The 25593-nt window shown below is 50.4% G+C and overlaps 2 protein-coding genes across 2 annotated transcripts in view; one reads left to right on the top strand and one right to left on the bottom strand.

The window, feature by feature from the left end:
• Positions 1-5794, top strand: part of Atp6v0d1 (ATPase H+ transporting V0 subunit d1) — a 38172-nt gene extending 32378 nt beyond the window's left edge. The window contains exons 4-8 of the mRNA XM_027953923.3: positions 1321-1400; positions 4505-4582; positions 4706-4882; positions 4990-5067; positions 5173-5794. Of these exons, the coding sequence (XP_027809724.1) occupies positions 1321-1400; positions 4505-4582; positions 4706-4882; positions 4990-5067; positions 5173-5334 (575 nt within the window). The 3' untranslated portion in view covers positions 5335-5794. The remainder of the gene's footprint in view (positions 1-1320; positions 1401-4504; positions 4583-4705; positions 4883-4989; positions 5068-5172) is intronic.
• A 551-nt stretch (positions 5795-6345) lies between these two features.
• On the bottom strand, positions 6346-11786 carry Hsd11b2 (hydroxysteroid 11-beta dehydrogenase 2). The gene is made up of 5 exons (XM_027953971.2): positions 11522-11786; positions 7953-8165; positions 7650-7835; positions 7421-7558; positions 6346-7230 (listed from the first exon to the last, which is right to left on the bottom strand). The coding sequence occupies exons 1-5, from the start codon at positions 11784-11786 to the stop codon at positions 6836-6838; spliced, it is 1197 nt and encodes a 398-aa protein (XP_027809772.1). The 3' UTR covers positions 6346-6835.
• Positions 11787-25593: the final 13807 nt, after the last annotated feature.

Here is a 25593-nt window from a genome sequence, read left to right as displayed (position 1 = left end):
AATTTCCTCCTCTCGTGCTCTCTTCAACACCCCACTTCTCCTTTCCTGTTGCTTTTGTTGGGCCAGGGAGGCTACCTCTAGGGCCTGCCTCAGACCATGTAACTTTGGAAATAGTCTGGTTTCTCTGAGTGCAGAAGAGGGCAAAGTTTGTGGAGGGGAGAGAAAAGCTTTGATCCATTGGAGTCCTGGGAGCTCTGACAGATTGTGGCCCCAAGCAGGGACAGAGTCGCTGGCTGCCTGTGAGGCAGTGGAGGGAAGCAAATAGCTCCACTTGCCTCCAGCAAGCAGGTCCCAGGGGCCAGGTCAGACGGTGTCCGGCAGGATGCAAGGTCCATGTCAGAGGCCAAGGAAGGGAAGGGAATCGCACGCTTCCTGTAGGGCCCCGCCTAGACAGTGCTGGCTCCTGCCTGCCTAGGAGGCTGTGGAGAAGGCACAAGGGCCATAACCAGCTAGTACCTCATAGCCAATATCCTGAGCCCCAGGGCACCACTCTAGGAAGCCATCAAGAGTTGAATCTCAGGGCTCAAAGCTAAGAGGCCCAAGCCATACCCATTGACCTAGTATGCCTTCCGTTCTCCCAGTAACTCTCAATTAGTTCTAGGCTGTTTTTTTTTTTTTTTTTCCCAGTTTTCCCATCTTTGTCTTTTTTTGGTGTGTGTGGTGCTGGGATTGAACCTTGTGCATGCGAAGCAAGTACTCTACCAACTGAGCTATATCCCCAGCCCCCATCTTAAATTTAAAGAAAAAACAGACCAATGAGTTTGCAGGCCCTCCTAGGGGTAAGGGTACTCTGTCATGCTGTGGCCTTTCCTTCCCGTTCTGCAATGGTCCCTGGGTGAGTGGTCCATGCCCACCCAGCTGCTATACTCATATCTTGTCCTAAAGAGAAGAAGGCTGGATTTCCAAGTGTGGGTACCAGGTCCTCCTAGGGGATGCAGAGAAGTGGGCGTCAGGCCCTGAATCCACAGCTGCCCCTGGAGAAGGGAAAGGAGAATCTCATGGCCTCTTATGCAAGCCTGTCTTTGGCATGGTCTGAACTTGGGTCTGTCCCAGCGGCGATTAGATCATGTTATGGCTGGCCGCCTCCTTTATAAATCAATTTTAGGAGCAAGGAGGCAGGAAAAGCTCAGGTCAGTGCGCATGGCCCAGAGTATTGCTTCTGCCACTTCCAAGGCAAGTATCTCAGGCTGGGTTGGGCGCCCCCCAATACTTAGCTCAATGGGCCTTATGGTGGGGCCCTCTGGGCCCTGCAGAGTTATTGAACATCATCAGGGCTTTTGCCTCTTTCCCACCCTTCACATCCATGTCTTTCCTCCCCAGCGGCTTTTTTCCAGGACTGCATCTCAGAGCAGGATCTTGATGAGATGAACATCGAGATTATCCGCAATACACTCTACAAGGTATTACTGCACATGAGCAGTGAAGGATTAACCTGTTGGTGGGTGGGGCTGTGGGTATGGTAGGATGGTGATTTATGTGAGGTTTTGGGAAGGACACAGCTGCACCAGACTCTTATCAGCTTTCTCTCTTGTTCCTGTGATGGGTGCAGAGCTGCATGGAACAGGCTCTCCATCCTGTGGTGCCTGCGGCAGGCTCAGATAAGATCAGCAGGAGTGGCTGGCACTCTACCACTTGGCCTGTTAGAGCTGGCTCCTGGACTGCTGGTCTCCCAGCATTTAGGAGGGTCACAGGCTACTACCCAGATCGTAGCCCTCAGACCTACCCCATCTCAGCTATTGCCAGCCAGGACAGGTGCTTGAACAAAGGCAGTGGTATGCTCAGTTATGATAGTAGGAGGGGAGGTCTTTTTGAGCCTTTCAGGTTCCCAGACTAGAGTCATGCCACATCCCACCTTCTGCTTTCCACTAGGCTATGGCTGATTCTGGGGATAGAGGATGAACTGGGCCAGCACTGCCCTGGTCCAAAGAGATTAAGAGCTAGGGACCATTAGGGATATTTGGGACAGGCTGGGCTCTGGCTGTGATGAGGTACTGGGCTGTAGTGCCAAGACTCTTGATGGACTATAGTCAGGAACATGGATCAACAGTGGGCAGTCCTTGAAGTGGAGCTGGGGATGACCCTGGCCAAGGGACTTGCTGACCTAACCCTGAGAGCATGTGTCTGTCTAGTCTCCATGGTAAGGGTCCTCTCTTTCTCTGATTGGAACTGGCTGGATAACATTTGGCACAGCCTGAGTCCAAGTGCCCTAGTCTGCCTGGAGGTCATGATGGTACAGGGAAATGGTATACACAGAAGGAAAGCACAGAGCACAGACAGGTGGGAAGTGCAGACAGTGGGGAGGTGCTGGAGGAAGAGGCAGGCACAGGGTCAAGTCACCCAGGGCTTTGAATGCTAGGCCAAAAGTTTGAACTTTATCCCATGCATAAGGTCAGCTAGCAAAGATTTCCAGCAGAGTAATGTACTCAGAGAGCCCTCTCTGGCTATAGTGTGGAGAGCACATTAGAGATAGGAAGATCATCCACAACTTTCAAACTCAGGACTACTCTAGCAGTCAGTAGACATTATTGTTGTCATTTATAAAATCAGAAAACTGAAGGCTCAGCAAAGTAAGGTGGTTGTCTGAAGCCACACAGTAAGTCACTGGCAGTACCAGGGATCACACCTGGCTCAGCCTGTTTGCTAAAGTGAGGACTCTCATCCACCCTGTGAACAGGGAGGCCAGCCAGCCCAGGCAGCCAAGAGAGAGAGAGAACACATTCCTAGTGTGCCCGCCTACCCAGCTGGCCTGTTGCCGGTTCTTTGCCCTGAGACAGGATAAGGGGTGTGGCTGTCCCCCCAGCCTCACCCACACCCTCACTGGGCCTGACTGGTTCTAGCTGGAGTCACCTGCAAAGGCTGCCCAAGCATCAGCTCATAAACACTAACCTAACACTTTGGGCTCTGTGCCAGGACCTCCTGCTCGTCAGGCAATGTCCCAGCCCAATGACCACAGATGGGAGATTAGGTGGACCCTTAGCCGCCTGGCAGGTGGGAACTATAGGCAGCTGGTGCAGCAGCCATGGGCTGGCAGACTCCAGGAGACAGGGTGTGGGGGAGAGGTGACCTTGGTACCTGGGTCTTACCAGTTTCTTTAGCTACCCTACCCTTCAAAGGAGAGTCTAGGCCTATCCTACCAGCCTTCTCAACTCTGGGTTCAACCTCTCCAGGGATCGATACAGCTTGGCCAAGCAAATAGGTGGCAGCTGGGCATGGAGCCCAAGACCTGGCTGGTGGCTTCCCCCACAAATAGGAACTGTGGGCCCCACTGGAGTAGGCCTCAGGATTTCAGCACAACCAGCTAGACTGGCCACAGGGAAGGCCACAGGGGACTGACTTGTGGAGGGACTGAAAAGCAACACCAGGCTATGGTAGAGATTGGGAGCTGTCTTTATCCCCAGGCTGTCTGACTCCTGGCAATTCTCTGACCTGGATTCTACTCTTCTTCTGGGCTTCTTATTCCTGACCTGTTCCAGTCCTTTTTTTTGTTTGTTTGTTTCTTCCCTCCTATGACCCTACTGGTCACCCTCAGGCGCTTCCCCAAGCCCAGCCTGTCCAGTGTTGCCAGCCAGATTAAGCCTGGGTCCTTATGGAGTTCTGGGTCTTGGATCGTTTCTCTTGGAATAGTGGAGCCTGGGGGTCCAAGTCCCTTCCGTAACTTAGCAGAATTGGATCTACCCTGTAAAGTCAGAGTCTCTGTGACCACGCCATAAAGATGGGACCCCAGGGCTGTGAGTGAAGAGTACCCATGCAAGAGAGCTACCCATGGAATCTGCAAGACTGTGGAGAGGTGTGGGAGAAGAAGCCTTTATAAGCTAGTATTGGGAGGGACTTGGGACCTGGGATGACCTGTCCTTTCCTTTTGCCCAACAGATCAAATTTGCCTGGGCAGGAAGTGCTTGTTCCCACCAGCAGCCTACATGCCCAGCCATTGCACTGGGAGGCTGACGTCTACATAGGCAATAACCATCCTTCAGCAGGAACTATACTGACAATTTGGTTCCTGCTTTGTGATGCTTAGGGGCTGGTGGGGTGGGGGCTGGTGTTCTGCAAGGTAGGATGCAGCAAGGGCCCAGGGATTCAGTTCAAGCCATCTCTTTGAACTCTCAGGAGTAACCTTTGCTCCATAGCCCATGGAAACCTTTCTGAGACTCAGGAAGAGGAGGTTTGGAAGATTTGGGGAAGGGGAAGGCAGAAGTGCAGGAAGAAGAGGGAGGTCCCTCTGAACCTGGCTTTCTGTGAGATGAGGGGGTGGGAGATATGCACCCTGAAGCAGACTGTTAGTCAGAAACTGTTCTGTCACTCCTGGGTAGAAGGCAGTGGGCTTCTCCTGCCTGCTGATTAACTGTTAGAATTGCTTGATATTTTAGGAGCTCTGCTCTAAAGTTTCCTGACCAATCCCTATCATGAAAGGGGCTGAGGAGGGGAGGAGGGAGCTGTGAGTAGGGGCCTAACAAGCACCCAGAGTCTCCCTGCTTGCATTGAGGAAGCTCCATGCTCTACACAGGCCTACTTGGAGTCCTTTTACAAGTTCTGCACTTTACTGGGCGGAACCACAGCTGATGCCATGTGCCCCATTCTGGAGGTGAGTGCCTGCCCACCCTCCTGCCTGCTGGTCCCCACTAGCCCTGGAGGAAGTTCTGCCAACTGACTGACTACATCTTCCTCTTCCTCCCTTTCTTTTTGTGTTTTTGCACTTGCCCTGAAGTTTGAAGCAGACCGCCGCGCCTTCATCATCACCATCAATTCTTTTGGCACAGAGCTATCCAAGGAGGACCGTGCCAAGCTCTTCCCGCACTGCGGGCGCCTCTACCCTGAGGGCTTGGCTCAGCTGGCTAGGGCTGATGACTATGAGCAGGTCAAGAACGTGGCCGATTACTACCCAGTGAGTACCCTGGCTGGGAGGATGATGGGTAGGCCTGTTAGCATCTCATACCCCTCCAGTACCCAGCAGCACTCTCATGCTTGTGCTTCCCCCGACTCTTTGGCCAGGAATACAAACTGCTTTTCGAGGGTGCAGGCAGCAACCCTGGAGACAAGACCCTGGAGGACCGATTCTTCGAGCACGAGGTAAGCATGGGGCTCTTTCAGGTCCTGCCTGGCATAGGGAGGGGTTGGTGGCTTAAGCCTGAGTCTGGCCATGGCCATGTATACCACACCTGCCTTTGTCCTCAGGTGAAGCTGAACAAGTTGGCCTTCTTGAACCAGTTCCACTTTGGTGTCTTCTATGCTTTTGTGAAGCTCAAGGAGCAGGAGTGTCGCAACATTGTGTGGATTGCTGAGTGTATTGCCCAGCGCCACCGCGCCAAGATCGACAATTACATCCCTATCTTCTAGCATCCTGACCCAAGGCTCCTAAGTGCACTGTGTATATCTGTGTGTGCTGTGACAAAGCCCATGGCTCACCTGCCTGCCCTGGGGACAGGTAGCACATTGTCCTAGGGGCTACCCAGCTTTATTGACTCCCTCTGGGACTGCTTTCAGGCCTGAAAAGGGGCTGGGCACCTCCCTCCTAACCAAGAATGGACCAAGACCCCCTCCAGAGCAATGAGGTCCTCTCAACCCTATGTTTACAGCTACTGACATGTCTGAGAAGCATGTAGTCACTTTCATGCCCCTTCCTAACCTGAGAACCTGTGGGAGCAGTGTGAGTCTGCTATCTCCTCTGAGGGTCACTCCCATAGTCATGGAAAGGATAGAGTGTGTATATGTGTGTGTGTGTGTGTGTGTGTGTGTGTCCCTGGGGCATGGAGGAAGTAGCTCTGCCCCTCTGAGACAATAAAACTGCCCTCTCTAAGTCCATTGTCTGCTGCCTCCTTTGGACCCTGATATCTCTCCAAGACCCCCAACTTCCCTCAAAACCACACCCTTGCTCAGCCCACCACTGCAGTCAGCAGCCCAGATTCCTCAGGATCAGGGAAGTCCCTGGAGGATAGCCCCTTCTTCTGCCGGAAGTTCAAATTCAGAGATGGGCCTGGAGAGCTGGGTCTTGGCCCTGTTGGACCCACATGCCTCCCTAATTGCTTTACTGAGCCCTATAACTCCCTGCCATCATTATTCTCCTCAGTTCACTATGAGGAAACTCAGATCTAGGGATAAATTATTTGCCTGAGGTCAACAGAGGAGGTAGGGTGTGAACCACAGAATGTGCCAGGGGAGCCCAGTCAGGCCTGTGCCCAGAGCCCTGGCCCCCATGCTGAGCCCCAAGAGCTCCCCAGGCTGTTCCCAATCTGCTAGGCAGCCACACCCTATTACCCAGGCAACCAGTCACCTCCTCCAAACAGTACATCTCCCCCATTCTAGGAGAAATAAAATTTTGTCTTTATTTAAAAAGTAGCAATTGGGCAAGTTGGGTATGCAGTTCCTTATGGCTTGGGGAGAGAGGCTGGGCTTCCAATTCTTGAGTTGGTCAAGAGACAGTTGGAATTTAACCATGGATTTGCACCACTGAGGCACGGGTGCTGAGAAACAATCCTGGAGGGGTCCCTAATCACCCAGTCACTCCTTAATTTGCAGAGGTACTGTTTGTAGGGTCCTGTCAAAGGCTACAGCTAAATCGTGCACTAAACTCCCCATTCAACTGGGTTCTCCAAGCTGAAGGGTGGAACACTGTGCCCAAGAGGTGTCTTTGTAGGCTCATGAAGCATTAGAGAGGCCCAGAAGCTCACTGGAAAACCTCAGCCTTCTGGGCCTGGACTGGGCATCTGCAGTGGGTAGGGCTGGGGTGGTTTAGGCTAGGCTCTAGGATAGGCTTCGGGGGGGTCATAATAGCCAGGGAAGAGCCAAGGGCTCACAGAGCCTCCTATGCTGGAGCAGCTAGGCCTTATATACACAGAGCTCACCGAGCTGCCACCGGGGAAGGGTTTGGGTTGGGTTTTAGGGCCTGGGGTGTGTCCTGGCCAGGCCGCAGTGCTCTGGGAAGACAGGGATTAATGAAGAAGTTCTGCAGGAAGCGGCGCCGCAGGCCCTCTGGCAGGTAGTAGTGGATGAAGTACATGAGCCCCACGCCACGGCCTGGGTAATAGCGGCGGCGTGGCCGAGCTGCCAGCAGCGCGTCAGTGATGGCATCGACAACCGGGCTGAGGTCAGGTAGGGCCAGGCTCAACGAATGCAGAAACTGCCCATGCGAGTGTTCGATGTAGTCTTCACCGTAGGCTTGCAGCAGCTCTTGGGGCAGGTTGGCCAGTAGTAATTGCTTGCGCTGTTCCCATTGGCTCACATTTCTCACTGACTCTGGGGAGCAGGTAGCAAGGTCAGAGGGAGGCTGGCTAGGAAACCAAAGGCTAACAGTCTATTTAACCACGTTTCCTCTAGCCAAAGCCAAGTCCATTCCTCAGATCTGTCCCTGCTCCCATAAGACTATGCCCACCTGTTTTCCTGTACCAGACCCCATGCGTGCCCCATCCATAGCCCCGATCCTCACCTGTCTTGAAGCAGCCAGGCTGGATGACACTGACTTTGATCCCCCAGGGAAGCAGTTCACAGCTGAATGAGTCCATGAGCAGTGCCATGGCTGCCTTGGAGGTCCCATAGGCTGCCAAGCATGGATATGGCATGTCTCCTAGGGATAAAAGGGGCACAGTGAGGCAGCTCAGCCTTTGCCAGGGTTTCCCCAAATCCCTATCTGCCCTCCAGAGGGGGAGGGCTCTCACCTGCTGGGCTACCCACTGTCACAATGCGACCCTTTGAGTGGCGTAGGAGCGGCAGGAGGCCCTTGGTCAGCTCCAATGCACCAAAGAAATTCACCTCCATGCAGGTGCGGAATGTGGCCACTGGAGATAGCTCCACGTCGGCTACTATGTCGTTGAAGCCTGCATTGTTGACCAGGCCCCACAGGCCTGCAGACATGAAGGCAGGGAGAGAAGCCTCAGGTCAGTCCAGTAGCAAATTTTAAATCCCTGTCCCTTTCACACCCGCCCAGGCATGCCCTACCCTGTGGAGCAATGCCAACTGACCAGTGCTGGTGGTGTGAGCCCTGGTGAACTCCAGCGCACGTCTAATGTCTGCTGGCTTAGTCAGGTCCATCTGCAGCAGCCTTAGGCGAGGGGAACAGCAGGCACGCAGCTCTAGGGCGCCGGGGCTATTCAACTCCAACACGGTGGCCAGCACCGTGAAGCCCATGGCGTCCAGTTTCTTGGCCGTCTCCTTGCCAAAACCAGAGTCGCAGCCTGGCCAGGGCAGGGCAGCTAGTGAACTCTCTTGGTGACACAGTCCAGCCCCAAGACAACCCGAAGATCACTGGGGTCTGGGTGGGACCCAGGCTCTTAGACACTCAACTCAGTATTAGCTAACAGCCTGCTCTCCTTCCCTATATCCACTTCTGGTAGGCTTTGTCCTTCTGTGACAGCTATCATTTTCCTATCTCCTGACAGCTACCCCACCAAATGTGGCTTTTGTCCCTGACTTTACAGAAGAAACTGAGTCTTAGTAATGCTAATTTGCTTCCTGAAATTACGTAGCCAGCACAGAATAAGGTCAGGATTCTATCCCAGGTTGCCTGAGACCCTGTACCATCCCTGATGTCCTCCTGCTTGCTTGATGTTAAGCCTTAGCTCGCATGCAGTTACTGTACAGTTTCCCTTCCTACCTGACTCCCTACTCTGAGAACCTTGCCCTTCCTTCCTTTAACTGGAAATTGAAGCAGCATCCTCAATCATTTAGTCCCTTCTAGCTCACTGAATTCATCCTTTCCTTAAGTAGCCAGAGGGATTTTTCCAAAAATGATAATCACTCTGTGGCTGAAAACTTTCACAAGGCTCCCCAGAGTCCTCAAGATGAAGCCCAAGCTCTCTGGTATCATCCATCAGGCTCTGTCCAACCTGAGACTCTCTCCAATACCAGTTTCAACTATTGTTTGAGGCTCTAGGTAAGCTGGAAACATATCCTCACCTCATCCTCGGTACCCTCCCGCAACCCTTGCAATTCCAATCATGACAACAGTTGGGTCATGATTTTCTGAACCCCAGACTATTTGCCCCCAGAAAGGGAACCAAGGTAGATTGAGAACAGACTTGCATTTGAATCCCTTCCCAATCCCACAGAATATGACTGGACATCAGTTACCACTGTTGGAGGCTTAATTTCTTCTGGTTGGTATACAAAGAGAAGAGCCACCAGGTAGGGCCAGTGAGGGGGTCTGTGGGTACCCGATAACCCCCTGCTTCTTGATTCTGATTCTGGCTCTGTGGGTAGCCAGTAAGGGGAGGGGGAGGGCCAAGGAAGGAGAAGGCCCTCTGGACATCCCCCCTTGTTGTCCTGCTGAGCAGAAAAGCTGCAAAGCAGTTCTGCTTGTCCTGAACACTCAGTACCCCTCATTTCATCCCTACCCCCTCTGCTGAGGCAGAGAACAAAGCTGGGCTGGGGGCTGCAAGTTGGGCTTTGTGCAGTTGGGCGCCCACCAACTCATGCTGGGGAGTCCTTCAAAGACAAGTCTAGCTGGGGGAGGAGAGAGGAAAGGGGGAGGGGAAAAGAGAGTTTTTTGGGGGGGATCATGCCTGCATACATTTTCCTCAGCTCCCTCCCAAAGCAGACAGGCCCTCCATAGGAAAACTAAACCCTCCCAGAACCTCAGCGATGGAGTCCCAACATAGTCACCTATATTTTACACACCTTCTTACCAGCATACATTACACTGGGTAACTTTTAGTACCTCCAATCTGCCTGGATGTTCACACACAGGCTTACCCCTGTCACCCATTAGCACATGAGTTTGCATATAGGCACCCAGCCCAAACCCCAAACCCATAGCAGAACTAATGAAGTAGTTTTTGGCAAGCAGTGAGGAGTGGGTGGCAGTACTGGCAGGCATAAGATACAGTGCTCTTAGGTAGGGCAGGACCTGGTCACTTAAGTGTCTTGTAGCCTGATCTTGACTGAGGAAATGCCAGATGTGAAGGCACTGGGAAGGCAGGAAATCAGTGCTACAGGAGGTGGAAGTTTTGAACCAGGGATGGAGGGAATCCAGGTCTCAGAGGGCAGTCCTTCTCTCACCTCTCTCAGCCTTAAGGCTAGGAGAATCCACAGCAGCATCATAAAAACCTGAGGTCAATCTCAGGAAAGACTGCCCAGTAGGGCCTCTAATACCTGCAGATGGCCTGGGTCCTGTTGAGGCAGCTCACAAACTAGAAGGCAGGAGGAGATCTGCCCGGTCCCTGAGGGCAGAGCCTATAACTTAGTTCCTGCTTCATGCTAGGAGGATCTGATGGCTTTCTTTCCTCAAACCCCTGAAACTTGGGTCCCCTGAATCTTCACACTACACCCCGAATTGGGTCTCTACCATTTGGCCTGAGCTCTACTCCATTTCTACCTCTGCTAAAGCCCAAAACCCTCTAACCAGTTTCCATCGCTCCCCACCTCAGCATAGTCTAGCTTCTTACCTGCTATCCAAGGCCTCTTCCAAGGAAATCTCACGTCCCATAACATCCCTGTAGCCAGACTGGTTATTGACTGTCCCCTACCCAGGTCATACTTATTCTTGCCTTAAACCTTTGTCCCACACCCTTTCTCTGACCCAGACACCTTTCATATTTCACCATTCTCCCTGCGTCCTCTGAGACCCAGCTCAAGGATTTCCTCCAGAGTTCTCCCAGTCCCATTTATCATGCAGGACCCCTAATGGGTCTCTGAGAAGCCAGTTTGCTAGGTGTCCTCAGGACAGGCCCAATGCAAGAGCCCAGAGTACCTGTCCACAGCCTTGTTGGTTAAGGGAGAAAGTAGGTTGTTCCTGTCCCCATACAATGGGCCAGGGCCCCCAGGCCTTTCTCCCCATCTCCACTTGTGGTTGAGCACCTCCTTTTCCTTCCCTTGCTCAAGTGATGGATTTATTCCCCACTCCAGACCAAGAAAATTCAGTCAGGCTGCCAGAGGCACCTGAGCCTTGTTCTCCAGGACCTCTTTGGGCATTGAGGACCAGGCAGGATGGAGGGGAGATGCGGGGTGCAGACTCTTGCTATCTCAGAAGGTTGCCGGTAGGTGGTTAGACCTAAGAGGCAGCTGAATGCCCAGTTTTTCCTCAGGGTGACCTCAAGATTTTCTGAACTTCAAGGATTCCAGTCAGTGCAGTTTCCTTCTAAGCTCCTTCCTCTGCCCCCAGGGAACAGAACATGCGACAACGTCCCACACGGAGATACCAGGCAGAGTTCAATGGATGACTGACTCTCCTCCAACTTGTGTCTTCTGAAGTCCCTCAGAGCTCTATTCCCTGCTACACGACTGTTTTTTCACAGGGGCACACAGCATAAACTCCCCAAACTCCAGAAGGTTCCCCTTTTTTCAGTCACGGTTTCCTTTGAGCACCTGCCTACTCCCTAGCTCACTTTCTTTCCAACACTCCCTGGAGCGGCAGGTAGTTTCCCAGACTTGGGGAGGTGCTCAGCGCTTCCTACTTGGCTTGATCCCTAACACCCAAGGGAAGGGGAACTCTCTCTCCTGGGCTGGGGAGCCCGCCTTGGCCATGCCCATGGGGAACCCTCTAGGTGTGCGGTCCCGCCCTCTAGCCTGGATTCCCCGCGCTCCGCGCACTCACCGGTGATGAGCACCGCGCGAGTGGCCACCGGCAGGCGCAGCGGGCGCGCCAGGCGGGACAACGCGATCCAGCCGGCGGCAGCCAACACCGCGAGTGCAGCCGGCGGGGGCAGCAGGCGCTGGCACAGCCAGTCGAGCGCGGCCAGCAGCGCCAGCACCGCCAGCAGCGGGCGGCCCAGACGCAGGTCTGCGCGCAGTAGCTGCAGCAGCGCGCGGGCCGCCACGAGCAGCCAGGCGCCGCCCGACGGCCAAGGCCAGCGCTCCATGGCGGCTGGGCCGGGGCGGGGCGAGGGCTGGACTTGGGAGCGAGGAGAGGGACTCGGGGCCGGGACGCAGGGTGCAGGGGTACACCAGATTGGGGCGGGAGGGATACTTTCTCTGCTGGCCCTCGGACCCAGCTTATAAAGAACCCCGGGGGCGGGAAGAGGGCGGGGCGGAGGCGGGGCGGGGGTGGGGCTTTTCTTCACTTCATGTCCTGCACCCCCCGCTGGGCAGGTGTTTTCCCCATCCCCCCCGCCCACCCTTCCCTCCCTCTCCGCCAGATCCGCTTTCGAAGAAGCCAGAACAAAGTCCTAAGTTGCTGCGCGAGGAGGAGACTTTTGCCGAGGGCTGAGCTGAGTAAAGGGCCCTTGGGCCCAGCTCCTGTGCCCTGCATCCTCTCACCCCTGAGACCCACGAACGCACCCAGGGCCATGAGCCGCCGCGCCCAGGTGAGCACATCCTGCTCACACTTGCTCGGGACACCTGAGGACAAACACAAACTCCATTCAGGCTCTCCACATTGATAGTACCGCCGTAGTCTGGCGGAATTCAGCGGCGAACCAGTCCGCCCTCGCCTGGCCACCGCCTGCCACACCCGCATCAGCACACTGTGTGCGGGCCGAAGGTCCCAGGCATGCATGCCCTAACGCACACTCACACATGAGTAGCTTGCGGTCACAAAATCCTCCTGGGGCAGGGGCTGAGGGAAAAGAGGTGACCTTCCCTCCTTCCTTCTTCCATCCAGGACCAACTCTGGGGATGCACAAACGCCACCTCATGCCACTCAAGTACATGTGTTTGGGGGGTGGGGGTGGGTGGAGGACCAGAGGAAGCTTCCAGGTCTTACCTGTGCTCCTCTTCTCCCTCCCCCTGCAAGAGCCAAGTCAATGGGAACACCCCCAGAGTCAGTGAGTGCAGCCTCTAGGACAGGGTGGTCCCTGCCCTTCTCCCTTGAATCCCCAGGAGATAAAATAAGTGGTGTGTGGGTGCATATCCATGCCTGTGTGTATGAAGGTCCTCGTTTGTGTGTGGCCTGGTGCCCCCCCCTGCCCACCCCTGTGTCTGGCACCCTGTGCCTAGCTTCATGCCAAAGCTCTGCCAGGGACTGGGAGTTGGTGCCAGTACCTGGGTGCCAGGCCTTTTGCTGAGGAGAGAAGTTGCAAGCCACTGCAGAGGGGGTCCTTGTCTCCCTGTGAGCCTCCAGGCCTTGTCCAGTGCCTCCTGCTGTTCTCTATAGGTCCTGGGAGAAGGTTATAGACTCCTTATCACAGCTCCTAACCCTGTTGCTCATTGTCTCTCTCTCTCCTGCGCCCAGGCTCTGTGCCAGGATTCTATGAAAATGCCCCCTCCAAAGCCTTCTCTGCACCCAGACTTGGCTCCTAGTGGGCCAGGGAGATCACAGGGAGGGGCTGGGGGCCAGGCCAAGGGAAGAAGCTCTGAGTGGAGGACCCATCTCTGCCCAAAGCCACTCCTCTTCCTCTACCTTTCCCTCCTTTTGGAAGTATGGATGGCAGACTAGACCTGCCCTAGGAGGCAGGAGTTTCCTGGGGAGGGTGTGTACGCCTGACCTTGGGTACATTTACCTTGTGTGCCTGTGTTTGTATGTACTTATGTCTTTGGGGCTCCATGGCTTCTCTGTACCATGTGGTTGTGTGGTTCCCTAAGCCATGATCCTTCCTCTCTCTCTCTCTCTCTCTCTCTCTCTCTCTCTCTCTCTCTCTCTGTGTGTGTGTGTGTGAGAGAGAGAGAGAGAGAGAGAGAGAGAGATTAAGAGACAGATAGAGAGATATGTGTGTTTCTGGTAACTTCCTCTTCTCAAGTCTGGGTCATCCTGCTTCTGGAAACTCAGAGAAATATACTTTATCCAAATCCACTGACTCTTACTGCCCTGTATGCATAGCCCAGGCTCAGAGGTATATACCCATCTTGGCCTGGCTTCCTGCTCTGAGCTGTAGAATGTGCATTGGTCAGAACCCCCCACCCCTCCCAGTTCTAGCCACCCCACTGAGAATCTGACTATAGTTTCTTCAGCCTCAGACCATTAAGGCCTTCCACTTGGGAATCAGAGAAGGAGATAGAAGGGGGTATCTTGGGGAGTTTTCAAGGTGAAGGCCACATAGATAGTGCCAGTGCTTGCCAGAACAAAAATGGAAGGGTTGGGGGATGGAGGCAGATAAGAAAGGTGAAGGTGAGACTGAGAAGCAGGGTCCTACCTTGTCCCTTGAAGGAATCATGAAGGACTTTGATTCATCAGAAAGACCACGATGGGGAGAGACTGGCTTGGCCTTTGGATATGGAGTATAGGATCGCTAAGATAGGAAGGGGGTATTTTCAGTTCAGCTTCTAGGACACTGTGCCACCTCAGGTGGAACCAATAGCCTTGTGAGATCTCAGTTGCAGACTAGATTATCTGCCACATTATTATACACCTTCCTAATTCATTTCCTTCTTAGACCAGGAGGCCATTCTTCCTCCTTCCCAAGATCTGTGCTTCAACCTTCTGTGGCCTCCTTGGCCACTGACCCATTCCCCTCATCAGGTGGAGGTGTTCTAGAAGTAGAGGGTGATTCAGGCAGTCATAACTGGGAGGGGCTGGCCCAGCCCTGTCTGAGGCTGGTGCCAGGTCGTGCCTGCCTAGGGGCAGACAACCAGCCTCTGCCAGAACCAGGAGTCTGGGCTGGTTGGGGCCTCCCTGGAAGAGAATGGAAGGGGGGCAGAGGGCAGGAACCCTCACAGATAAGGTGAGGCCTGGGAGGAAAGAGGAATGAAGGGCAACCAGAAGGAAGGAGCCCCTGGAGCCACCCCGCCCCAAGTCCTCAGCTCACATCTTCCTTAGTCTTTTGTCCTAACTTCCCAACCTGTCAGAAACTGCTTAACCCTTAGCATGCCCCAGGATCTGGAGGACTCAGGGTCCAGGGCAGACTGGCTGGCTCTGGTCTACTCTGGCAGAGTCCAGCAGCTCACGGGCACCATCTGCTGGCCCATTGAGAGGGTTCAGCTGTGAAGGGATAAAGGCAATGAGCCCTGGATTTGAGGATGAAGGAACAGAAGTCCCTAGTTGGGGGTGCCAAGTGGCAGTCTCCAAGAGTGTTCATACTAGATTCTCTATCCTGGGTTCTTGGAGCCAGGCACTCATTTATCACCTCGTCCTTCCTCTGTGGTCCAGCTCAGAGGCAACAGAATCCCAAGGAGCCTGCCCTGCATTCTGCTCACATCTGACATAATGACAAAGGGGCTCCTCTTCCTGCCAATGGCCAGACCTTGCACGTGCTCTAGACCCCATCATGCCCCCTCCTGAAGGACAGCAAATTTATTTATTTAGTTAGTTTTTCCAGTACTGAGGGTCAATCCCAAGGGTCCTTTGCCACTGAGCTATATCCCTAACCCTTTTTATTTTTTGAGACAATCTCACTAAATTGCCCAGACTGGCTTTGAACTTACCATTCTCCTGCCTCAGCCTCGTGAGCTTCTGGGATTACAGGTCTGCACCACCACATCTGACAACAAATTTTTATTGACTTCCTAATGGGTTCGGGCCCTGTGCTGGGCAAATGGGACAGGGTGTCTTGCTGAAGACAAGAACAATAAACAACTGGCTGTATCCCAGCAGCAACTCTGGCTCTGGCCTCTCCTGTTGGTAACCTCAATCCTAGAGTCCTTTCCTCAGGCATTGTTCTCACATGGTCTCCTTCTTTTCTCAACCACATTTCTCTAAAGTTGTCAACAATCACTTTCTCCACTTTCCCCTCCCCCTTTGCAGCCCAGGGTCAGCTCCCCATCCTGACCTCACAGATGTCACCATTAAATGACCTTCTAGTCACCAAATCCCATAGACCCATCTCTGCCTTCTAACTTGGCCTCCTTGAAGCCTTTGCCCTGCTGGCCTCTTTTGATGGCCTCAAGCCCTGTCTCCCCTGCACAGCCACTGCTGCTGGTTTCCTCCTACCTCTCTGCCTCTCCTTGCGCCTCCTTCACCAGGTTGTCCTCCTCATGGTGAGCCTCTGGCTGTGGAGATCTCATGCTCTTCCTGCCCTGCCCTGTGCACATCTTGCTTGCATGCTGGCCACACTTTCGGCTCTCCAACCAAGATCTCCTTTCTGCCCTAAATGCCTCCCTTGGACACACATAGGCCCCTTGCTCTCAGCATGTCCAAAATTGGTCTCATCATCTTTCTGAGTCCTGGGAGCCACCTCCTCCCCACCACCTTCCCCACCTTCATTCCGTGTGTTGACTTCCAAACCTCTCACTCTATCCCGAGTCCTGGGTTAAGTGCAAAGGCCTTACAATAGTACTTTATAATAGGTCTCATTGTCACCATTTTACATGCAAGGGAAGGAAGGCAACTTGGTTGTTAAAATTAATTCCAAAACTTGTTTCTTTACAATTTCCATCAGAGGCTTCCAGAGACTTAGAAAATCATTCAAGATCTTGGACTCAACACTGGATCCGCCTGAACATCCAAACTCAGGTGTACCTGAACTCAAAGTCTGTGCTCTTGAGAACTGTTAGTGTGGAGCTATGTTTGCCACATGCATGGCCTCTTAGACTTCATTCTAAGGGCAAAGGAGAGCTTGGGATGATCTTCAGCAAGACACCCTGTCCCATTTGGCCAGAATTTGGGGAAAGCGGGAAGAGTGGAGGCCAGAAGTCTTATTACTACATCCAGATGAGGGACAGGAACCAAGGTCTCATTTAGAAACAGCCCAAGGTGTTCACATACATGCCAGGGCTGAGGCCAGAGGGAACTGGATGCTTGTGGATTCCAGCACTTCATACATGTGGCTTGGGAACCCTGGAGGTTGCCAACTTACCTCCGAATGCCCTAGGTGTGAACTGAAACCCCCCATTTTTTAGAGGTAACCCATCTAGGCTGAGCACCTCGAAATCAGGCCCTTTATTACCCAGAAGACAGTAAGACACAAGAAGCGAGGAGTGTCATTTGGGTTTTTAAACTGTGTCTGGCACCTCTGAATTCTTTTCCTGTCCCCAGGATTAAAGGCAGATGTTTGGAGATTAGGGTCCTCGGAGGTGGGAAACAGTTCAGTTCGTGCTCTGCAGTGTTTTCTGGACCAGCCTCAGGGGAAAAGCAAGCCCCAGCTGAGAACACTTAGGGGAAGTACTTGGCTAACTCTGGGTGTGATCTGTCTTGGATCCTCCAGTTGAGATTTTGAGGATTAATAATCCTCTTTCACATTTATTGTGTGTTTGCTGCATGCCAGAAATTTGTGGTCAGCTTGCTTGTACTTTATTTATTTTCCTTATACACATCATACCTCTGAAGCAGGTACTTTCATTAGCTTCTTCCCAAACACAGGACATAGACTCAGAGAAGTTAAATGCCATGCCCTAGGTCACCCAGCCATCCAAATCCTATTCTCCTAACCATCAGGCCACACTGCCCCTGGCCTGATGGCATTATTTAGTGAATGGCACCCAGGTGAAAGACTGTCAACCTTCCTTTATTTGCTTCTGGATTAGAAACATGTCTCAGGCTGCGGATGTGGCTCAAGCGGAAGCATGCTTGCCTGGCATGCGTGCAGTCCGGGTTCGATCCTCGGCACCACATACCAGCAAAGATGTTGTGTCCGCCGAAAACTAAAAAATAAATATTAAAAAATTCTCTCTCTCTCTCTCAAAAAAAATGAAAAATTAAAAAAAAATACTTAAAAAAAAAAAAAAGAAACATGTCTCTTCAAGGCAGAATTAAGGCAACTTGGTTGTTAAAATTAATTCCAAAACTTGCTTCTTTACAGCTTCCATCAACCCTGATTCAGGCCTTTTCTTGGCAGAACAACTGCAAAAGATACAAAAATTAGTTTCTGTTGGACGCCTGGTGTCATTTATTTGCATATACATAATTCAGCCCCACCCCTGGTGGCTAATACCCCCCCAGGGGAAGCTGAAGCTGTTTTCTGATTGCTGGTGGGGAGGCTTGTGTGTGTTGTTTTTTAAAAATAAACTGAAACCAGATGGATGGGGTTTTGTTCACAGCCTTGCCTCCAATTTTCTCCAGCGAATTCCTTGAAAAGGCAACCACCTATGAACGGTGCCTGTGCTCCGGAGGTCCTTCACCACTGGTATGCAAATAGCCAGTGGGGTTGGTATTTCTAAAAGAGAAAACAAAAGGGAGAAGAGAAGAACTCTGTGGCCCAGGGACTTTCCAGAATGCAGGTCATCTCCAGGTAGAGCCCCAATTTTAGTTCTGCCCTCACTCTCTTTCCCCCTCCCTTGAGTTTAGGGTAGGCTAAGGGGGCAGGAGTCTTAGACTAAGATTGAGACAAAATCACCTGGACCAACCCCCATGTACACCCCATTTTTGGCACTAAACGTTGCCATGAGATTCCAGATTTCTGGATGGGTTGATTTTTAGCCTCAGGAGTTATCTCCCCCCAAAGGGACCCATAACCAGTCATACTTCCATCCTGGAAAGGGCAGACACTCAAAGTGATTATTAAAATATTTTTAACCAATGGCCAATTCCAGAGCTTTGTAATGCCCAGGAGCCCCCCATTAAGCGATTCTTTGTTCAGGAGGAACAGGCAAATGTGTGCCCATTGGTCCCTGTGCCAGGGGGTTAGCATTTTTCTCTGGAAAGTGAATTGGGCATTGTCATAGTGAGGTAGGACCTAATCCCCAGGCAGGGGAGAACACTTCCCAACCCTGACTTTCATTCCTAGCTCAGAACACTGTTCTTTTGGATTCTGAGTTTTTTTTTTTTTTCTTTTTCCTTTCAGATAATTGTGTCAGGTTACATAAGGTTTTGAGATATGAACACTCAAAGAAAATTCCTCTGGGAGCAGGTCTGAGAGGCTCCAGGCGCAGAAAGTGCTTTAAAGTGTTCAAAGAAAAATTCAGGTGTCTCAGCCCTCCACAATTTCTGAAGTAAAGTAAATGAGAGTAGCCAACAACTTTGCATGCATATACTGTTTCCCATAGAAATGAAAAAGCAAAAAGATAGATTTCATGTTGAAAGAAAATCCCCCACTCTGGGAGCCCTGCAGAGCCCAGCAGAGGTCATTTTCAGAGTGGGCAGCTTGGACAAGGCTGGTAGAAATGGAAATCCTCAGCAATCCTGGACCTCTCTGTCTCTCTTTTCCTTTCTGCATCTTAGGTAACATATGTGGTAAATACAAACCTTCAGTTTTCTAAGAAACATAAAATAAAAACTGGATTACTTGCAGAAAAGCCTTAAACTCTTGGTTCCTAGGACTCTGAGGGCACATTTTCCACACACCATGATTTTTATTTCATTTGCCTTAGAGGAGTGGCCCTCCGGCAGCTCTGTTGCATAAGGTGCTGCTGATTCCAAACACCTTGTCCCTAACTGGAGACATACAGTAGGTTTTATCTAGGTCTGAGAAGAGTTCTGGAAGGGTGACATCGTGTTCCAAGTCACACTGGTTATAGTCAACAGGAGAGCTTGCCAGAGGCTTCTCACCAAGGAAGCAGAGGGAATATTTTAAATACCAAACAGCACTTTTTGCTTAAAGCACAAAGTGGTCATAAAAACCACTTAACAAGGGAAAATTAATGGAAGGAAGATGTCTTGAATGTAGGGGGCCGGGGAAGCTTTACAAAGGACATGGAAAGAATAGATTTTACTATGTTGAAGGGATAGTAATATAGGAGAGTCTTTTTTTTTCCTTTCTGTGCTAGGGTTGGAACCCAAGGCCTCACATACACTCTCACTGAGTTACATCTCCAGTTCAGAAAAGTAATTCTTTTTGGTACTGGGATAGAACCCAGTGGCTCTCTACCTCTGAGCTATACCCCCAGCCTTTAAAAAAAAATTATTTATTTATTTTTTTAGATAGGGTCTCACTAAAGTTGCTGAAGCTGGCTTTGAACTTGACATTCTCTTGCCTAGTCTCCTAAATGGCTGGAATTAACAGGTGTGTGTCACTACTCTTAGCTCCAAGAAAGTCAATTTTACACAAAAATAATTCAACAAGTGACTATTTACTTTACCAAAGACTTCACAGAAGAATTCTTATAAGGTATACTGTCCTTTCATTTATTCATTCCTTCTGTCCTTCAACATGCATTCACTGAGTGCTTACTGTGTTCAAAAAGAATTTATTGAGTGCTTTTTTAGGAAAGCAGTAGTGAGTAAGACAAATATTTTCCCTCCCCCATGGTACCTCTTGCTGACTGGCAGAACAGCCCTGAATCAGATCATTGTACTGTGGAGAAGCCACTGACAGAAGGAACTAGAAAGGAGAATCTCTTGATCTGTGGGAGTGAGAGCCTCTTCTATTCTGGGGTCAGAGAAAGCATTCCTGGAGGAAGCAATGTTTCAGGTAGTGTGAGCACCAAGTGCAGGTTCTGCTGGCTCAGGCTCAGGGTAGGATGAGCCAGCTCACCTAGGAGTCTCCTCTGGCAGTTCCCAGAGTCATGACAGCCAGCTTGGGATGAAGGGAACCCAGTTCTTCCAGGAAAGGAAGGGCAACCAGAGAGGTCACAGAGATCAGCTAGAGTGAGGAGGCAGGCAAAGTTGTGGTGGCTTTGATTCTAATTTCATGGTATATGGGAGTATCTTGCTGGGCATGGTGGGCCCATGCTTATAATCCCAGCTATCTGAGAGGCAGAGGCAGTAGGAGTATCACAAATTTGAGGCCAACCTCTTCGACCTAGTGAGACCCTATCTCCAAAAAGAGAAAGATCTGGGGATGTAGCTCGGTAGTATAGTGTCCCTGGGGAGCAGGGAGAGCAGGGGGTTGTAAACAGGAAGTAAAATAATTAGCCTTGCTTTATTTTCAAGACCACCATAGGCTGTGAAAAGAATGCACTGGTGGGAGGGGGATAGGAGCAAAGAGCCCCCAGTGGTTGCAGGGAGACTGTTGTGCTGACCAGGGCAACAGATGCTGGTGGCCTTATGGAGAAGCCAAGTGATTCATCTAGGGCCCATTGAAGAGGAAGGACACTGTGACCCAGACAAAGCAGACCCAGAGAGCAAGAGCTCTGGTTACCCACCTCCCACTGAGGCTAATTTGATAATTAAATTTAATTGCATTCATTGATGAAAGGGATAGCATCAGTGAATAGACAGGGAAGATTCAGATTATACACCAATGACTACTCCTTCTTCATGTGCTTCATCTGTATGGTCAATTTTCATTATAATGCTGTGTAGCAGCTATTGGTACCCCCACTTTACATACAAGCAAATTGAGATTTAGAGAGGTTGGGAGTTTGTCTAAGGTCACCACCTGGTTGGTGACTGTCAGAGCTGGGATTCAAATAGGTAATCGCTGATCTGCCCTGGGACAGGTGACAAGTCCCAGGAATCCTGCCAGTATACTAACTCTGATTGAGAACCTATTCCTGGCTCAGGCCCAGGGTAGGATGAGCCAGCTCTGCCTGCCCAGGAGTCTCCTCTGGTAGTTCCCAGGAGTCTTGTAAGCCAGCTCTCAATCTTCTCATTTGCGTGCATTCAAGCCATAAAAACACAGTTGGCCTTTATCTCCAGTGCTGGGGCTTGTCTACTCTGGGCAGACCTGTCCTGCTAGTTAGAGGCAACAGCTCTGGGCAGGAACAAGCCCAAGGGACTGACTTCTGTACCAGAAGAATGTGTTTCGTGTTTTCATAGAAATTGGCCCCCCAGGGTAGTGAGGAGAGAAGTTGGGACAACACTCCCAGCAAAGGGAAGCCTGTGGGAAAAGGCCTGAGGGTAAAGCAAACGCTGCTGGTTCAGTAGCTGAGGTCATCACTGAGGACAGAGGTGGGCTATGACCACGGAGGACAGAAACTGTCTGAGCAAGGCCTGGGAAGCCATGTTCCAGCATTTCCAGTGATCCTAAAGGCAAAGGGAGCCCTGGAGGTATAAAAAAGGACTAACTAACGGGGTGATGTTTCTGCATTAGGAAGAGTTCTGTGATACCCACCTACCTGGGAGCAGGCAGCCTGGGGAGTGTCAGCTTCTGGACTGGAGATCTCATGATGATGATAAAATAAGAGAGAACATGATGGAGCTCTCAGTGCCTTTAGATAGCAGACTTGGGGGGAAAGGATCCTTTTCTGAGAGACTGGCTTGCCATCACCCAGAGGGACATGGAGGGAATCTAAGCTGTCACTTGTTTTTTTGTTTGTTTGTTTCAAATGAAAATAACTGTAATTTGTTATATGTAGGTTCACTTACTTCTATTTGAAACTCACTGTAGCCAGGAGTGGTGGTGCACATCTGTCATCCCAATTACTTGGGAGGCTGAGGCAGGGGGATTGCAAATTCAGAGCCAGCCTCAGCAACTTAGTAAAACCCTGTCTCAAAATAAAATTTAAAAATGGGGCTGGGACCAGATATCATCAATAGATGAATAGATAAAGAAAATGTAGTGGGGTTTTATGCAGCCATAAAGAAGAATGAAATTATGGCATTTGCAGGTAAATGGAAGGAACTGGAGAACATCATGCTAAGTAAAATAAGCCAAACTCCGAAAATCAAGGGTAGAAAGTTTTGTCTCATACGCAGATGCTAGAGCAAAATAAAGGAAAATAGTGACAGGGGAGGGTGTTCAGATATCATAGGGAAGCTCAGTTGAGTAGAAGAAGATTGAGAGGGAGGGAGGAGGGGGGAAGAAAGACAGGAAAGGAATGAATTCAACAAAATTATGCTATGTGTATATATAAATATGCCACAGCAAATTCTGCCTTTATATATATATACATATATATATATATGTATGTATGTATGTGTGTGTGTGTGTGTATATATATATATATATATATAAATAAAACACTGGTCGAAAATAAACTATTAAGTAAACAAGTGAAAGAAAGACCAGTAGAGTATAGAAAGGAGAATAGGGAGAGGGAGGAGGAGATAGAGAGGAATGGGGGGAAGATGGAAATGGAATAAATCAAATTCCTTATATGTATGATTTTTTCAAAACAAATCCAGCTATTATGTATAACTATAATACACTAATAAAACAAACAAACAAATAAATAAATAAGAATGGGATTGAGGATGTAGTAGAGTGCCCCTGGGTTCAATTCCCAGTACTACAAATCAAACTCGCTGTATTTGTTTCCCCTTGCTGCTGTAACCAATTACCACAAACATAATGCCTTAAAACAATACAAATGTGTTTTTGTTGTTGTTGTTTGTTTGTTTTTTGTTTTTTTGGTACCAGGGATTGAACTCAGGGACGCTTAACCATTGAGCCATATTCCCAGCCCCTTTTTGTATTTTATTTAGAGACAGGGTTTCACTGAATTGCTTAGAGCCTCGTTAATTGCTGAGGCTGTCTTTGAACTCATGATCTTCCTGCCTCAGCCTCCTGAGCTGCTGAGATTACAGGCATGGAACACCATGCTTGGTTCAAATGTATTATCTTATGCTTCTGGAAGTCAGAACTTTGGAATGGGTCTCACTGAGCTAAAAAGCCAACGTGACAGCAGGTTGTTTCCTTCTGGGGGATATAGGGAAGCCCATTTCCATGCCTTTCCCAGCATCTAGAACCACCTGCATTCCTTGGCTCATAGCTCCTTCTTCCATCTTCAAAGTGCCTTTACTACGCTGACCTCTGTTTCCATCATCACATCTTTCTCCTACTCTTACCCCATAAGGGCCCTTGTGATTACCTTGAGCCGACTCAGATAATCCAGGGTCATCTTCCCAACTGAAATCTTTAACTTTATCTCACTGGTAAAATCTCTTTCAACTTGTAAGGTAACATACCCACAGGTTCCCATTAGGGCATGGACATTTTGGGGAGGAGGCTGTTATTCAAACTAATATCCACTTTAACAAATAAAGAAAAAGAAAGATCAGCCTGGCATCTGGGAGGAGAATGGACTGGAAATAGGTAGACTGATGTTAGGGAGACCAGACAGGTGGTTGCTGTAAAGATCAGCAAGGAAGATGCTGGTGGTCTGTCTAGGTTGGAGGGGAAGATTGGACATAGGACATGTTTCAGAGGGAGGACAGCCTGGTTTAGGGGGCTATCTGGGTTAGGTGGGCAAGAACTAGAGAGACAGATGTGGGAAGGTACCTGAGTGTAGAGATGGGCTGGTGGGGTATGTGACAGTGCCCTTTGGGGGACCCAAGGGGCAAAGCAGGTTAGTGACAAGGACAAAGAGGGCATATAGAGATGTGTTGCATCTAAGACACCCTTGGGACATCCAGGAGAGGTGCCTTAGAGGTAGGTGAATCCACGGACTAGAGGGCTGTGATTCTTGGGATCCTCTCCTTTTATGGGCATACATGGACTCACCCTTCACCTTGATTTTTTTTTTTTAAATAAACCACACTATGTGTATTCTTTTTTTTCCCCCCGGTGGACACAACATTTTTTATTTTATTTTTATGTGGTGCTGAGAATTGAACCCAGCACCCTGCACATGCCAGGCGAGTGCGCTACCGCTTGAGCCACATCCTCAGCCCCTCACCTTGATTTTTTGAGTCACTATCTCTATTTGATCCTAAGTTCTCCATTTCCAGATAAGAACTAAGAAGACATCTTGTTTCTCAAGCCAGGGTAACCTTGATATTTATTCTATGTGGAGTTTGAAATTTTTTTGTTTTTGTTTTTGTTTTTCTGGTGCTGGGTCTTGAACCCAGGGGCACTTAACCACTGATATATATTTATTTTGAAAAGTGTCTCGTTAAGTTGCTTAGGGCTTTGTGAAGTTGCTGAGGTTGGCTTTGAACTTGAGATCCTCCTGCCTCAGCCTCCCCAGCCACTGGGGTTACAGGCATGCGCCACCATGCCCAGCCTCAAGTTTGAGTTTTATCAGTATTGAAAACATGAATTTAAATTATACAGAGGTTAAGTCATTTGCATGAGGGCCCTTGACTGGCTCATGACAGAGCAGGAAGAGTTATGTCACTTTCATTGCATGCTTGTGACTTAAACATTTTAGAGATACGGATGTTTTCTGTCTCTATTTGCCCATTCTGAGCAGATAGCCAACTAACCCTACTCACCATTTTGGGGCCCTAGATATATGGAGAAGATGGCAGCAAAAGACTCATCCTGTCTTTTGAAAAGGACTGAGTTCACAGGAGGATCCATTCTGAGTGTCCCCAGAGAAAAGGAGAGGGAGAGCTTTCAGGCAGCCCAGCTCAGCAAGGAGAGGGAAGCAAGTCTCAGACCCTGGTGTCTGTTCCCTGGCAGAGGCCAGACTTGAAAATCCTCAAGGACTAAAGCCATGGTGATGTCCTTAGTATCAGAGAGGACTCATGACTGGAGGATTTTTGGTATAGAAGAGCCCCTTGGAATGCACTGGGAAAGTGGAGTCCAATGGAGACCAAAATTGAATTTCCCATCAACTTGGAAGATGGGGTCTCCCAGAAGGATTTATGATTTGTTTGGGGGCAATAAGGAAATGAGATATTTTGCATTATTTATGCTAAATTCTTATACTTCACACTTTGTATTATGAGGTGCCTTCACTTTAAGTAGTGCAATTTATTTGTCTAGATCTGTCTGCCCCTCAACCAGTAATCTCCTGAAGGGCCAGGAATCTTGTGGGTTTTCCCCACGATATGGCCAGTGCCTAGCACGTACTTTAATTAGAGGTTGCCTGGGGTCTTCCTGAAAGTGGTGGTCTGAAGATAAGAAATTGAAAAGGGGACGCGTTTGGGACAAATCAGATAGACAAGTTGTGGATGGATGGTGGTGGTGGTGGTAAAGGGTTTCCTCCGAAGAAAGGTTGGGGTGGGGGAGAAAAACGGGAAATGGGCCGGCTGGGGAGGCAGGGGGTCCCTGGCAAGCCCCGCCCCGAACCGGGGTACCGGCGCTAAGTGACGCAGCGCGGTTTGGCCACTATGGGGCGCCGTAGCCCGCTCTGTTGCCCGGGGAACGGGCC

Source organism: Marmota flaviventris, chromosome 18 (genome assembly GCF_047511675.1).
Source record: "Marmota flaviventris isolate mMarFla1 chromosome 18, mMarFla1.hap1, whole genome shotgun sequence".
In the NCBI taxonomy this organism is placed as follows: Eukaryota; Metazoa; Chordata; class Mammalia; order Rodentia; family Sciuridae; genus Marmota; species Marmota flaviventris.
This window is presented reverse-complemented; position numbering and strand designations above follow the sequence as displayed.

Coding starts and splice junctions, on each gene's coding strand:
- Hsd11b2 (XM_027953971.2), bottom strand. CDS start 11,786: ATGGAGCGCTGGCCTTGGCCGTCGGGCGGCGCCTGGCTGCTCGTGGCG. Junction 7,559..7,649: donor GACAGTGGGTAGCCCAGCAG/GTGAGAGCCCTC, acceptor TTTTATCCCTAG/GAGACATGCCATATCCATGC. Junction 7,231..7,420: donor GCCTGGCTGCTTCAAGACAG/GTGAGGATCGGG, acceptor CCTGCTCCCCAG/AGTCAGTGAGAAATGTGAGC.